Here is a 14,794-nt window from a genome sequence, read left to right on the forward strand (position 1 = left end):
AAATCTATTTAACAACAATACCTTGCGTTCTGCATAAAATTAGTTTTGCTGAAGAGTTTTTCCCACATTGGAATGTAGAGCTCGTGCAAGATGTTTAACATGAATCAACCGTATCTTTCTTCCAGTAACACCTGGACGACAAACATAAACTAGTCCATAAACCGTGAAAAAACACGTTCAGGCCTTGATCTTTGTACATTAAACTATACTTATCCTGACATGGAATGGCAGGTCAAAAAAATGCTAAAAAAGTTTGATCCTGCACTTACAATGTGGATTTACTATTTCCTCGTTTATCACAGCTGCTCCAATTTGTCGACTGTCTCTGTCTGTGCCAGTTTTATCTACAGGAGAATTCAGTCTTCGCGCGAGTTGTTTTATTTGATTTAAGCGCAGAATTCTTGGATACTTGTATGATTCATTTAGAGTTGTTTCACCTATTGGATTCACAAGCAAGTAGCATAACTATGTGATGCGCCACTACAGAAAGATACAGAGAATAAACATTTATCATATGCTGATTTACTAACAGTCTGCTTTTTACCCCTTTAACTTGTCATACATGTATGTTTAGACGCAACAAGTAAAAGAACATTTACCATCAAACTTGATGACAGAAGCATGCTTTTCATATGCTCCACCAAATCCATCTTCAAATGTTCCACAATTAGATTGGACAGTAAATTCTGGAAGGGAAACCAGGGCAAGATTATCATTTTGCACGTCCGATTCGACTTCACTGCTCGCATTGCTCAAGTTAACATGTGTTTGCTGAAAGCCCAATTGAGCGTTGGCTGCTCTTTGTCTTCGCAACTGATAGTTTCTACGCCGTCTAGCCAAGTGTCTCTCCCTCTCTTCAAGACTCATAGACTGCCTCCTTTGTCTGTCTCGCATTCGGCGACGTTCCCTCTCTCGTTCTTTTTGTCTAGCACGCCAGTCTGCATACTCTTGTGACTCGTCAGTCGCCATAATTTGAACGGCTTCTTGAAGGTCAACTCATCCAAAAGTTCACCTTAACGTTCTTACAATATCCTGCAACTATCCCTCCATCAGCTTATCACGTTTTTGATAATCTGCAAGCATAAACTTACTGCTTTCAGTAGCAAATATTGTAGATGAGGTTTCCCAATTCTATAATTTTTGTAATGCTCCATACAAAAAGATATCATAATCTGTCATGAAATATTCAAGAGGGTCAGGCCTCACCTGCAAAACTAAAAGGAACTTTTCTGTTCCCTCAGAGCTTTAAAGGCATTGTGCTGCGGAATAACACTGAAAAAATACAATAGTTCAATATACGAAATAATTTGGACAAGAATATCAATTTTTCTTGAATTTGATGTATCAGGCTGATCTGTAGAAAAGAACAAAAAACAGCCCGACTGACATTGGCGAATAGAAACGCACACTCAGGCACTATTTTTAGTCCTGCATTATCATCCACGCCCACTCATAAACAACACACACAGTCACACAATCTTTTGCCTGAAAAAAAAAAACCCTTTTAAAAAAAAATTGCTTTTCAGGGTAGGAAGAATACACTGGCACATGTATATCTACTTGAATTTCATTACACACCATATGTATAGCGTTGCACCAATTTTCAGCCTTATTCCTTGGAAGCTATAATTACAATTGAAACAACTTATACAAAGAATCACATTGGTAAAATCAGAAAACAGGCAAAAGCCAGAGAAAACCAAAAGTTCATCTTCATTTTCGAGCCAGAAAATTTCGTGAATTTTGGGGGAAAAGCCATATCAGCTTTGCTGGCGGCCCTCAAATATATAAACAGATATGCAAAACCCGCGTGTGGATACTAGACTAGATATGCAGGTTAGGCCGCGACATTTTACTGAATATGGATAACCTTCAATAGCCATCTTCTAAAATTTGGAAGATATGAATTAAAAAAAAAAAAAAAAAAACAAGAAGAAAAAAGCAAAAATGAATAAACGCGCTAATGTGTGACATACCTAATAGAGGGTTGGTACGAGGTTTCACAGGGAGACAAATCAGCGAGCGGTGTCAGACTGGAATGAAATGATGCTGATGGCTGATATGACTATCCTAAGTATGGTTTTTTCTTGGAATGGACCCTTCACCTTGACCTTGGGGGCATTATTAATGTCTGGTGGCAGAGAAGCCAGAATGTTAGATTGATCCAGCGACGCAACTGTCCCGGTGCTGCCCCAAGCTCAATTTTCTAATTGGCCAGGCTGCTTGTATTTGGGAAAAGGGGGTTCATTTGAACAAACAGACCATTAGTTCTTGTTTGGCACCTCGCACTATCATGGAGCAAATTCGAGGGGATTTACCAAATATGGTATCTTATTAATTCATGTCATCAATTCTGTCCATTTTCTTGGGACTCGAAGCAATTTAGCCGTCTGGTTTCAGGGAAGGTCAAACAGAATAAGCGCAGGTGACACCGGTGCTCTTTTTGACTTAAAATGGTTCATCATATTTCCTCCATTTCGTGCCATAAAATTTAATGGAATCCCCAAAGATGGATTTTTTCATGTTCCATCCTAAATAAATTTTATGTCCCCAGATGGCGTGGCAGTGGCAACTGACAAAACTCATAAAACTTGTATATGATTGAAATTTTGTTTTTAAGGAAAAAAATTTGATAATTGGAAACGTTTTCATGACATTCCCATTTGGGTTGCTATATTTTGAAATTTTTGAAGAAAAATGTATTATAGCAATTTGATATATATTAGGTAAAAAAATGATTGAAAAATGTGTTTATAAAAAATGTGAAAAACCCTTTTCTAAAAAACTGCAATCCAAACAACCCCTGTGAACGTCAATATGAGTTTGTATTAGACTTAGATTCAAACTTCTATTTCGATATGAGAATAACTCCTAAGATTCAAGTATTGAAGAAGCAAATCTTGGGCGCCCGGGGGGGGGAAGGGGAGAAGTGATTGGATTTCTCATACATGAGAGATTTTTTCAAAATCCATGGCAACATGTGACGAACAAGATAAAATTGGGCCTAATCCTCGGTAATTCGCAAACTGCCAAAGTCTGAAAAAAGGGGGAAAAAAAAAAGAAGAAAATAAATGGCTAACAGAGATTATGCCTGGTCAAACAACCTAACTATTAGGACTAACGCACGCCCGAAGCAGTTAAAAGAAACACTAACGTCTCTTCCTTTACCAAGAAGTGTAGGTTCTGAGCTCACAATTTCAAGTTTTAATCCCTATGCTGGCTAGTTTACATGTACAAAGTAGTCGTCGACTCTCAAGAGGAAGGTCCTAAAGAAATATAGCTAGTCTTAGCTAGAGAATAAGTACAAGTGACAGCAACAATGGCAGTACAAAGTGGCACGAATTGATAGGCAAAATTTTTATACATTTCACGCAGCAATTGCTGGTGAGATCTATCTCCAAGCGGAACAAGTTGCGAGGGCTCTGTTCTTCCATCCAAGATAGAGTGCACCATCCCTGTCAACAAGCCAGTAATTGGAGCTGTACTCCTTCAACATGTCCCTGATGGCATTGCCTACTGAGAAACTCAAAGGGCAAGGCACAAATCCGGCCATCGCAAGTCTCAACCTCCACTTACCAAAAAGTTCGTGCCTTTCTACCCGGTCAGCTCCTTCACATGCTACAATGTTGACAATGTCCCTTGCAATGCAATGCTCCTCCGCGCTTATCCGCTGTTTATCATTCCTTGGGCGGGTAGCATCTATCGACTCAAACATAGCTGTGTAGTACTCCAGCGTTTCACAGAACCGATGATAGAATGGGGCTGTATTCGTGTTTGACTCCTGCTCAACAAGAGTAACTACCTTGGGTGACAAGCTCTTTATTAGTCTCAGTAAGCGGTCTCGATGATTCATTGTGTTTACACTCTCGTCAGGCATGTGGTGCAGCATGTAAGGAAAATTAACAGCCAGAGCTTCTCCATGTTGAACCTTGAGATTTTCCAGCTCTACCTCACATCCTGAGAGAGCCGCACCATGGAATTCAAATGGCACCCCACAAGATGCCGCAACGTTGGCTAACCTCTGACCCACAACATCAAGTCCTCCGCCTCGGGCATGAACAGACTGGGAGTCATCAACACCTGTCACACGAATGAATGGAGGTCCACCAGGACGATGTGCAAGCGCCTGAATAAAAGAAACCCACTGGCTTCCCTGAGCAAGACAAAAATCAATGACGTGTATTCTGTTTTCATGTTCCATAGCTTCACCAATCACAACATTGGCAGACATGTAGGCAAACTTGAAGTATGGGCAGATTTGATAGAGAAAATGCATATATGACATTAATTCTGGACCTGTTGGTTCTTTGCATTTCAGTTTTTTGTATATTATGCTTCCTGAGGACAACAACCGTGCTCTAAGCCCTTCCATCATATATGCACTTAATCGCTGAATAGGATCCCCAGAGATTGAAACCCTCTGTTCTAACTCATTCATCAAACCTTGTGCAGTGGAAATCTCAGCATTTGATACTGCTTCAGCACAGGCAAGAAGTAATTGTTTCAAGTCCATGGTATGGGCCATTTGCACCACTCGGTTCTCCCTTGTTGAGAAAACAGGTTGACCCACTACATTGTTGACGGAGCAAGAGCTGCTGTCATCAATTTCAGACTCTTCCATTAATTTGATCTCCAATTCTCTCAGCACATTCCTCAATTCATTGCTATCATCAACACCAGAGGACCCACTTAATGGTGAACCATAAGTATTATCAGAAGAGTGATGGACATCTGACATATAGGACTGCGAACATTGTGGTGAGAAAGGACTTCTATTAGATGAGACGCTCACAGTAGAAGGTGAATCGCTGTTAACATAATCAGTCATTGGTAAGGATTCCAAGGTGGCAAATTGTTCGTTGCAAGCTTGAAATGACACCTGGGCCCCTTGGCTGCTATTATCAGCACAGACATTGCTGTTCAATACCTGGAAAGGGGACAAGTTATATGACTCGATCTGCTGAAAGGGTTGATGGTACAACATGTGGATGGCTTCTGAAGTCTGAGAAGCCTGGGATGCTTGCATCTGAGAGTAAGTGAATGAATTGGCTCAGCTATGACAAGTCAAGGTAGGGTAATCACAGGCAAAGGTAACCTATTGAAAAAGAAAAGCGACCAATTTGTCAAACAACTTGCTCAACAAAAGTCACAATCAAGACTTGGCAAACAAAGAAAACAGCAAGCTATTAAATCTTAGTAAATATAAGATGTTACATATGATGCAAATAACAAATCAAATGTTCCCTCCAGTCTCCTGAATGACCTCATCTGTCATTCTAACTCAGCATTCATTTCATCCTAACCACAAGAAAGGGAATACATTTGTCTCTCTTACAAGGAGATAAAATGCCTGCTGGGATAATCCACCTTCAGCTTGCAAGAAACAACAGTAAGAACTTCAGCCTCATAAGGCAAATAACTCTCATAGAAAGTATTTCCACAATAAACTGAAAGCTAATAAGACCACTTAGCATAAGCCCCATAAAACGCAGCCAATACTGTAACCAGTTTTACCAACCTGTATTTTTGGTTTTAAACAAGCACTTGTTCGTTTATCAGATTTGACTTTCTACCATTTGAAGATGAAGATATAAATGCAAGGTACATTACAAATGCCCCTTGTCTAATCATCCGAAGAAACAAAAGAGGGCCTTTTTGTTTATCTCCGGTGACATTTGCGGCTGTTCTGCTATATCAGAGAAAGAGATGAAAGGACAAATAAAGAGTTTGACAATTCAGCTGATACTACCATGCCCATTACAGATGTCTTATGATTGCCGCTCTTGCAGGTAACATGAATTTCCCATTATCTTCTCAAAGGCACACCATAAGATAACAAGTTTCAAGGGGAACATATTGCAATTCACCCAACTCCAACTAAGCTCAGACTCCTAAAGAAATTCAATTTGAAAAAATGCTTCTAACTCAACTTTAACTTCGAAAGGTGAAGTAGTCAAAATTCCACTATGCACCTTATTAGGCAACTCGATATGTTTGATGTAGAAGCATCACATCCCAAAGTGGAATATGTGGTTGACTTATCTACTGGCGCAAGAAATATAGGATTCTATGACAAACGACCAAACAAGGATGATTACTACTTCAAATTTGAGAAACAATTCCCTATAACAGAGTAGCATTATCACCAAACCGAGATAAAAATCACTCTTAGAACATCTTGAAAAACTTTTGTGAACTATCAAACTAAGATACGCAGAACTGATCACAGGCTCTTAAAGCAGGGGAAATTCAAATAGTATTTGACAAGCTCATTAAACTTGAGATCAGCAATGAGGTCAATGAACTAGAAATCCGCAAACAGCCAGCAATTTAGTGGCTCGGAGTTCAATCATTCTAGATGCCTTATAATTTCTCTTTGCCATTAGAAATTCCCAAGGCCTTCTTTATTAAGATGCTTTGATGAAAATGAGTAGGAATCTTCCAAAAAAGTAGGCATATGACGTCCAAAAGTTCTCCTTTCTCCTTTTCCTCAAAAAGCTGAGACTCCTCACCAACCAACCGATTTCCATTCCATCCTGTTAACCTTCCAGTCAGCCCTCAATAATCCTAATTTGGATTACTACCGATCTACTCACAAAAGGCTAGTATTTTCCAGGAAGTAATAAGAAAAAGGAAACAAGTAATCCATTTTGATAGTAAAAATAAGATACAAGCGGAAAATTGGAAACCAAAAATTCATGAAAGGAAAATAAAGTACCTTTAGGACATGCAATTAACCAATTTACAGAGAAGAAACCCCGCAAGAACCAACAACCCTTTCGCTTTGTACTCTTCGGAGCATTCTAAGATAGAAATCAAGATCAAACCTGTGAGAAATCCCATAAATTCAGTCCGAATTCAAAAGTTGGAAGAACATAATTTTGACATAAAAGAAATGAGAAAAAGATTCAGGAATGAAAGCAAGGAAGGAAATAGGGCAAGATGGATCCAAAGTCAAACACAGAACTCTATTTTACCTGCAAAAAATGGGAGGCCGTGCTTGGTAATAACAACAAGGAGAAGAATTTTATAGCCTTTATAGAAACAAAATGAAGAACCAAGACTTCACAGTAGTTAGGTCTTCATTCACTGACCAATACGAGCAAGTAGAAAAGACAAATCAACAGAAGCAAACAAAACCCAAAACCAAAAACACCAAAAAAAGAAGGAAAAAAATCCACATCTTTAGACTGAATTTCATGAGATCAATCATCAACCCAGATAATGAATAAGACGAATGCTTAAACTCTCAATAGAGTCAAACGCATGCAAAGAATAAGCAAAAGGATCCCTTTTGGATATGATATGATACAAGAAGGAGCAATCACAAATGAAAGAAACCATTCTGTACCTTTGAGAGGCTTCAAGTCGTACGGTTCTTGTGATATGTATCTAAGATTGATGAAAGGCCAATGCTTTACGCTTCTGTTTTCCTTTTGGCTTTTTATTTTTATGGGGGTTGTGTGTTTCAAGAAGCAATCGAAAGAGAGCGACCCCTTGACTTTGGACTTCGATGCAGCTAGAAGAAAGAAACAAAGAATCAGGGAGCTGTTGATGCAGTATATATGATGCTGCAGCAGAGTGGAGGTGGGCTTAGTACTTAGTAGTTAGTGGTGGTAGGAAGGCGAGAGGAAATGCTAGAATTAGTAATCATCAAGTAGCACTCCTGAAGCTAAAGATACTCGGTCATTTATTGGCAAACCGCACAGCGCAAACGTGTAGACCGGACCGAAACTAGAATTTATCAGTTTATAGATTAATAACTACGAAAGCACGAGGTTTTTTTTTCCCAATCTTTTAAAAATATATGTATATATATTTCCAAAATTCAATCCCAGAAAATTTTGCCCACAGTGATGCTTTTTTGAGTTTATTTTCAAAATAATCCTATTTTGACAAAATATAAATATATTGATCTCCTTTTTGAGTTTATTTCAAAATAATCTTGTTTTGAAAAAATATACCTACATTGATCTAGTGTTTGGATAACACAAATATCTCAAATAATATTTCGCTTGCATCATAAACACATTTCTCAACCCACCTTTTTATATTTTCAATTACCTTTTCATCTCACGTACATCACATCACAAAAAGTGTTACAGTAATTATTTCAAATAATACTCTATCCAAACTCCATATTCTCTCTTCCCTTTGGATTTCTTTCCAATTTTCCTCCTCATCTTGCTGGCTGCTGCTTTTTTTTTCCCCACAGCATCTACAAACGAGTCATGATGTTTTAGTAGTTTTTTGAGAGAACGATGTTTCAGTAGTTGAAGATCTTCTTGTTCTTGTATACATATAGTCTTTTGATAACCAAAGGTTATTCTCCGTTCTTTTTTTGATTGATCATGCATGTATTCGAAGTACTTAATTGAATTGACTAATTCTCAAATCCAGGTCAAACTCTAGTACTCAAGCGCTGCTACTAGTATATTAGTACTTGTAGTGTTAGTATAATAAACTCCAGCGAATCTGCGTGCTATTAAATTACTATTTATTTGGTTGGGTTCCATCCAGGCCAAATTGCACCCTGTCACAATTTCCAGCCCCAACTTCCAAGACTTCCAAGCAGCAGTAGTGGCGGTAAAAAGTAGCAGTAAAACAGTACGGGAATTGGGCAGGTACAGATGAGACCTGCTTTTATTTTTTAAAAGCTCCTCTGCAGGTGCGCGTTACGATGTGGAATATTCGATATTCAACGTGGGAGTGAGTGAGTATGTATGATTAGGTATTCCGGTGCGGAATAAGAGAAATGGTGGTAGTTTCTAAAATTTTTTTTTTTTTTTTAAAAAAACACTTGGCACTGCTATTGAGCTCTAGTACCGCTCACTTTTTTTGCCCTTTTTTTATCAATCATCGCTTATTTTATTTAAAACCACTACTAATTCACTGATCCAACTGACTCGTCATTTATGTACATGTACTATTAATCTACATGGAATGGAAGGTGCATATTCAACTGGATCATCAAAGATTCGAGAGATTAAATCACCATCGCATAAATACATGCACATTATTATTTGATCTAAGAGAAAGTCATGTTGAGTAGTTGAATGACACCACGAGCGACACGAGTTGAACCTTGACTTTCGACCCATTCGTATGATGCATTTGGTTTTGACATTTTTATGATTTCGTAGTAGTCATATTGGGCCAAAAAAATGTCTTTTCTAATGCAAGCATTGAATTTTTTTATTACAGTACCATCATGTTTATTACCTAATTTGTCCGTGTTTCAAGTTCTGTACTTTTGTCGCGCGCGCGCGTGTGTGTGCATTTCATGATACAACACCAGCCATATTAATTAAGAAAATGTCAAATACTTTCAATAACCTTTGTCACATACTAACTTGGCCCCGTTTAACAAGTGGATTTTTTTGTGTTTGTCTAAAATTTTACTGTAACTTACTGTAAAAATTATAGAAAAAATTTTTGATTACATTTGGTGATTTTGTTTTCATCAAATCAATAATTTTTGTTATGAAATGAATTAGATTTTACTGATCCAGAAAAGCTGTACACGGATACTATAAATGACTAAAACGTGCTTACCAGACTGTTTTTGACAAAGTGATTAATTGTTAAGAATGAAGTGCTACTAGCTGCACTCCAAAATATGCAGCTGAGACCTTATGATAAAATATTTTATTTGACCAGAAAAATTCAGACAGGTAAGCTGGCTAGCCTAGAAAATCTGTGCTGACTCCCCGGATTTTCCATGAAACCGTGGGCGCCATCCGTACGTGAACGTGAAGGCGGCAGGAAGGATCAAATGGCAAACTTGTAAATACGTTCAGAGAAAGGGAGTAGATGTTGAAGACCGCGTGTCGACTGGATTGGACGTTGACTCATTGGTTAAATTGGTACATGGCTCGCCGCTCATCTCATCACCTTCGTCGTTCCATCCACGAAACGAAATTGCAACAAACAAACGTCCCATCATTTGTACTTTACGTGGCGGCAAGGATTTTGATATATATATTTTTTATGGATAATTTCAGAAACCTATCTTGAGATTTTTTATATTTGCACCTAGTTCCTTTGAGGTTTCAAAAATTACACATATCTCTCATAAAATTATTATTTTCGTAACAAAAACTATTCAATGGTCAAAATTTTAAAATGCCGTCTTAAAATTGTGAAGTTCATTTTATTTTTCTCATAAAATTCTTTTTAAAAAAACGGAAACATGCACAACATCACAAACTCACTTTCTAACCCTCATATCTACTATTCTAAACCTTTTATATTTTCACATCCCAAATCATTACCACTATTTCCATGACCACTATCTATCACCTTCGGTTCCAAAATTCTAAAGCCTCAATCCAAACAAAACAAAAAAAAAATCAACACCGTTAAACACAAGAAAATTTTACCAATTGCATTAATATAACATCATATCTCTCAAATATTGGAGTACTGAAACTAGACTAGTCTTTCTTAAACTTTTGGTTTGCATTTTCTTCTATTCATCTCCAGGTCCTCTAAGTCAAACTAAAATTAATTTGTAATATGTTAAAAATTGTGTTTAGGACATAATTGGTTATTCCATAAGTGAATATTATTTTTGCTTTCATTGAATGTCTAATTTTGTGAAATACATTCATAGGCATAAGATTAGGAGCAGATTGTTTAATTGCATGACAAAATATTAACATGTTAAGGTTGTTATGGTCATTTTATAGGGTCAAGGGAGATAAGTATAATATTAAAAATTTCAAGGATATTAGGTGAAATTATCAAAAAAACTCGAGGAATGTTTCTAAAATTAACCCTATTTTTTAAGTAGGGTTTTGAATTCGAATCTTATAAATAGAGAAAGTAACGTTCACGGAGAATGCAAGATAATTAATTTAAATTTAAATTTGATACTCAAATTTTATATATTTGTCATGCATCTAGTCATAATAATATATACAATATATATATATATATATATATATATATATATATATAGATTAATACTACATATCTTATGTTATCCATGTCTCATCCACAGGTTTGGTAAGCAGTACGTACTACTACGTACTCTTAGCATTCTAAACAACCTCTAGTTTGTTTTTATCCTTTTAACATTTATGCACTGTTGAGTCTACTCCGCGGTCGCTGCCTCCCCTTTGCTCCCCTTTCATTATCGAAATTCTTTGTTGTGTTACATTTTGATAGGATTGCATGCAGTTATAAACTAACTTTTTTGTTATTTTCATACTATTATTGTTTAAACCCAAAATTTGATAGGTGAAGCCTTTTCTGGGCAATGCCTGCGCATCAAGCAGGCATGTCAAGTTGTCAACCGAATGTAATCTAGACCCTACGATATTGTTTACAATTTGAGTCCAAGTTTTAATAAGCCTTTCACTTTATCTAGATTTTATCCACACCCATGATAGTTTCACAAAATTAGCGTCTAAATTTTAAGAACAAATCTTACGTGGATCCAAATCTTATAAGAAAGTCATGGATTTAGACAAAAGCAACATCGACCACACTTGCTAATAAAACTAGTGCCAAAAAAAAAAAAGAGGAAAAATAAACGTTAAATATTGGTATTTGATTTTAGAATTTCTCTTTTTTAATTTTTAGTTTTCAATCGCTCAATCATAGTTATACTCCTTGAGTAACTATAGGTAAACAGATTCATCTGAAATTGTGTAAAATTTCACTGCCTTTACCTATTTATTTGTTCATGTTTTAGCTTGAGAGTTCCGCGCCCAGTAAATAGATGCAAGAGAAGACCCCTAACTAATAAATAGGTAACTCTTGTTCAACGTTGCCTGCCATGCCACATCATTGCAGACATTAGACCATTGCGATCGCTATCGTTTGTTTGATCCTCCTGCAACCAAAAAAAAAAATTTTTTTTGAAAAGAAAAAAACTCCTGCAAGTTTTGGTGGAAAATAGAAGATCCCACTATTTTTAATCTCGTTTTTTGGCTGGAAACCAAGGAACTTTCCGAAGTTGTCGAGCTCCAAGACTTTTATCTATTCTTGTACTCCCGTAATGATAACGTCTTATGAATTCTGATCAACTTAATGCCAACGTCCATCATTTTACACCCTCAAATCTTCTATGTAGTATCTACACATAATCATTATCCGACTGAGATGGTGGATTTTATGTCAAACCCTAGCAAGTATCTTAGGCGCATGCCATGAGGCTACTGAATGTAAATTTTTAATGCATAAATTCATATCTTATGATAGTAGGAAGATATTAATCTTGTATTCGATGTTACCTTCTTCTTCTTCCTTTTTTTTTTCTTTTATTTTTCCTTTCTTCGGTTCTTCTAATAATGCCCTACACATAAAATGATTTCAATTTTTGTCAAATGCAATGTCAGAAATTAAAATTTATCAAATTTTCACGGACACATGAAAGTAATATTGATGTTCTAAGTATTGTCATTTTAGGATGGACAAGAAATTGACTTAAAGAACGCTCTAAAAAATTATCAATACTAAGAATTCATAGGTCCTCCAGTCAAATGCCTGTAAAGGAACACATCAACTTGAAAAGCACTGCCCCTTCTGGCACCTTCCTCAAGAAATTCAAAGCTCAGAAAACTACTCCCTGAATGGGCCTAGTAGCTAAAAGGTGTATATATATATATATGCATGCACGAGTAGTGCACATAAATTTCATAGCCAGTGTTTGTTGAAAGGTCCGAAGATGATAACATGGGGATGAGGAACATAAAAGGCAATTAGGAATGAAGAGGAAAGCAGAATCTTTCATGTCTCCTTTTGCTTTTGTAGTCCGTAATAAAGAAGGGTGGTAGTGCCCCATATCCTTATCTTAAACCGTCCTTTGCATGACGTCCTAATGAAATGAAACGCCAACAGCAACATTCGTTCAAAGACCAAAAAAAGAAAAACTACTTGTAGTTAATCAAGCATATATTTAAATTGTACATACTCCTCCATAAGGAGTTCTTTAATTATAAGGTCGGTCATATTGGATGATTTAAAATATATTCATACAGGTGGTTCTTCGTAGGATTTTGTCATATACACATGAGTTGCATTTAGCCAGTTCGTGTAATAGAAGGCGCAACACTAACAAAGTATGTGAGTGTGTGTGTGTGTTAAATCCTTAAATTAGTAATTTTAATTTAATTTGCAAACTGATAATACTTGTTAAGTTTGATGCTAAAAATTAACTGGCGACGCAAACAAGAAGTGATAGGAAGGCTATTTGTATTGCTAATTTAATAGTCGATACTGTTAATTCAGTGATCCCGGGGAAAAAATAAAATTAATAAAAAAAGACTTTGAATAATTAGTTACTCCCTCCGTCCCACTTTGATAGTCCTATTTTCCTTTTTCGTTTGTCCCAAATTGTAATCCACTTTCCAATTGAAGAATGTAGTTGTATTTTAATTTTCCTAAAATACCCTTATTCAATGTAAGTTGTTATTACTATAAACCTACCCCATTTAATGAGAGTTGATTCTTTTTATACTATCAATTCAAGTTCCCATAAAGTTGTACTCTAATTAATGTGAGGGTATTTTAGGAAAATAGCTACCTAAATTGATTGTTCCAACAAAATTAACTATTTTTTCTTAAACTGTGTGAAAAAAATCAGGACTATCAAAGTGGGACGGAGGGAGTATTTGCCTTTAGTATGAATTTGCCATTTTCAGAAGAAATCGTGAGTACCATCGATTCTTATAGAAGTCAGTTCTACTTCTAGAAGCCAAAACCCATGTCATATTTCTTCTCGAATTCATCTAGTTTCCAGTCTATTTCGAAAAACGTTTCATGTTTGTAGAACAGATGTATGTAGGGTCGACAGGCACCTGATGACCTGCTAATTCCACACCACATAGCTATTGATTCCAATTACCATATGAAAAAGAAAGTCCTTCCTTATCAGCATTACTATTATATATGCGTGGTAGGCTGGAAGACTGATGGAAATCCACGAATTTATCCCGACCAAAGAGTTAATGCTACCTTGGCGGCATATTGATGCACCATCTGCGCCGATATATTTTCTGGCCTGGGCCAAGTAAGTTTTTTTTTTTTTTTTTTTAAATTTTTTTTTTTATCGACGAAGAAGAAACGAATTTATGAATTATTTATAGGTTGTCAATCGATAAGATGATATCGCGTTAGGTGCGATATTATTTTTGGGTTGGTCCGCGTTTGGGTTTTAAAGTTGTAGTGAGAACAAACGTTGATGGGTGCAACCAAAAGCAGATCTAGACACAATTTTGCTTTGTGGAAAGGCATATTTACTGATAACGCACATCTCACAGGAGTGATCATCATCACCATCATCATGCAGCCGGAATATTCCTCCTGTTCTTTTTTATCTTTGGGGTGTAAACTGTAAAGCTCTCTCTAACTGGTGGCTGCGTCGGGCCTCGACGAGTCATTGAATTGAATTCTTTACAGACGCGGTTCTTCTCTGACGTTATTTTCTCCGTCTACATCTACAAGAAGACTCTTGAACACCCCCTACCATTTGACCCCACAACCCATTGCATTGTAATGGATCCGGTCCCCCAGTTTTTACTTTTGTCAGACAGCTACGTGCCCAAAACTCAGTGCGTAACTCGCTTTCATGTCCATTAACGCAGTACGAAGCTTCGACGGAAAGTGAATAAAGAAGACTCAAAACAGTCATCCCACCACCAAGACGGCAAGAAGCTCCCTCCCCTCTTCTATGATCTATCCACCGCCAGTTTCCAGCAAAGCAGGTCATAGACTCTTATCAACAATCGATCAAAGGAATAAAGGGGACAATCAATACAATACAAAAAGGGAAAAGGAATAGAAT

At 36.8% G+C, this 14,794-nt stretch overlaps 2 protein-coding genes and 1 long non-coding RNA gene across 9 annotated transcripts; 1 reads left to right on the forward strand and 2 right to left on the reverse strand.

Annotated features, from left to right (window-relative positions):
• Positions 1-243: 243 nt before the first annotated feature.
• Positions 244-1,065, reverse strand: LOC140014724 (uncharacterized). Its single transcript, XM_072065830.1, has 2 exons — positions 600-1,065; positions 244-437 (listed from the first exon to the last, which is right to left on the reverse strand). The coding sequence occupies exons 1-2, from the start codon at positions 967-969 to the stop codon at positions 244-246; spliced, it is 564 nt and encodes a 187-aa protein (XP_071921931.1). The 5' UTR covers positions 970-1,065.
• Positions 1,066-3,137: 2,072 nt separating this feature from the next.
• LOC113710583 (scarecrow-like protein 13) lies at positions 3,138-7,715 on the reverse strand. Of its 7 annotated transcripts, none has more exons than XM_072065584.1 (4): positions 7,352-7,704; positions 6,978-7,089; positions 6,719-6,827; positions 3,138-5,026 (listed from the first exon to the last, which is right to left on the reverse strand). In XM_072065584.1, the coding sequence occupies exon 4, from the start codon at positions 5,024-5,026 to the stop codon at positions 3,392-3,394; it is 1,635 nt and encodes a 544-aa protein (XP_071921685.1). In that variant the 5' UTR covers positions 6,719-6,827; positions 6,978-7,089; positions 7,352-7,704; the 3' UTR covers positions 3,138-3,391. The 7 variants fall into 7 exon arrangements, 6 of the variants coding, with proteins under 6 accessions (XP_071921685.1, XP_071921683.1, XP_071921686.1 ...); XM_072065582.1 differs by having other exon boundaries at positions 3,138-5,095; XM_072065585.1 differs by lacking the exon at positions 6,978-7,089 and having other exon boundaries at positions 6,719-6,803.
• Positions 7,716-13,793: 6,078 nt separating this feature from the next.
• Positions 13,794-14,408, forward strand: LOC140014904 (uncharacterized). The gene is made up of 2 exons (XR_011821649.1): positions 13,794-14,020; positions 14,097-14,408. It is a non-coding gene; the product is annotated as an uncharacterized lncRNA (long non-coding RNA).
• The last annotated feature ends 386 nt before the right edge of the window (positions 14,409-14,794 follow it).

The sequence above is a fragment of the Coffea arabica genome, chromosome 9e, assembly GCF_036785885.1.
Source record: "Coffea arabica cultivar ET-39 chromosome 9e, Coffea Arabica ET-39 HiFi, whole genome shotgun sequence".
Lineage (NCBI taxonomy): Eukaryota > Viridiplantae > Streptophyta > Magnoliopsida > Gentianales > Rubiaceae > Coffea > Coffea arabica.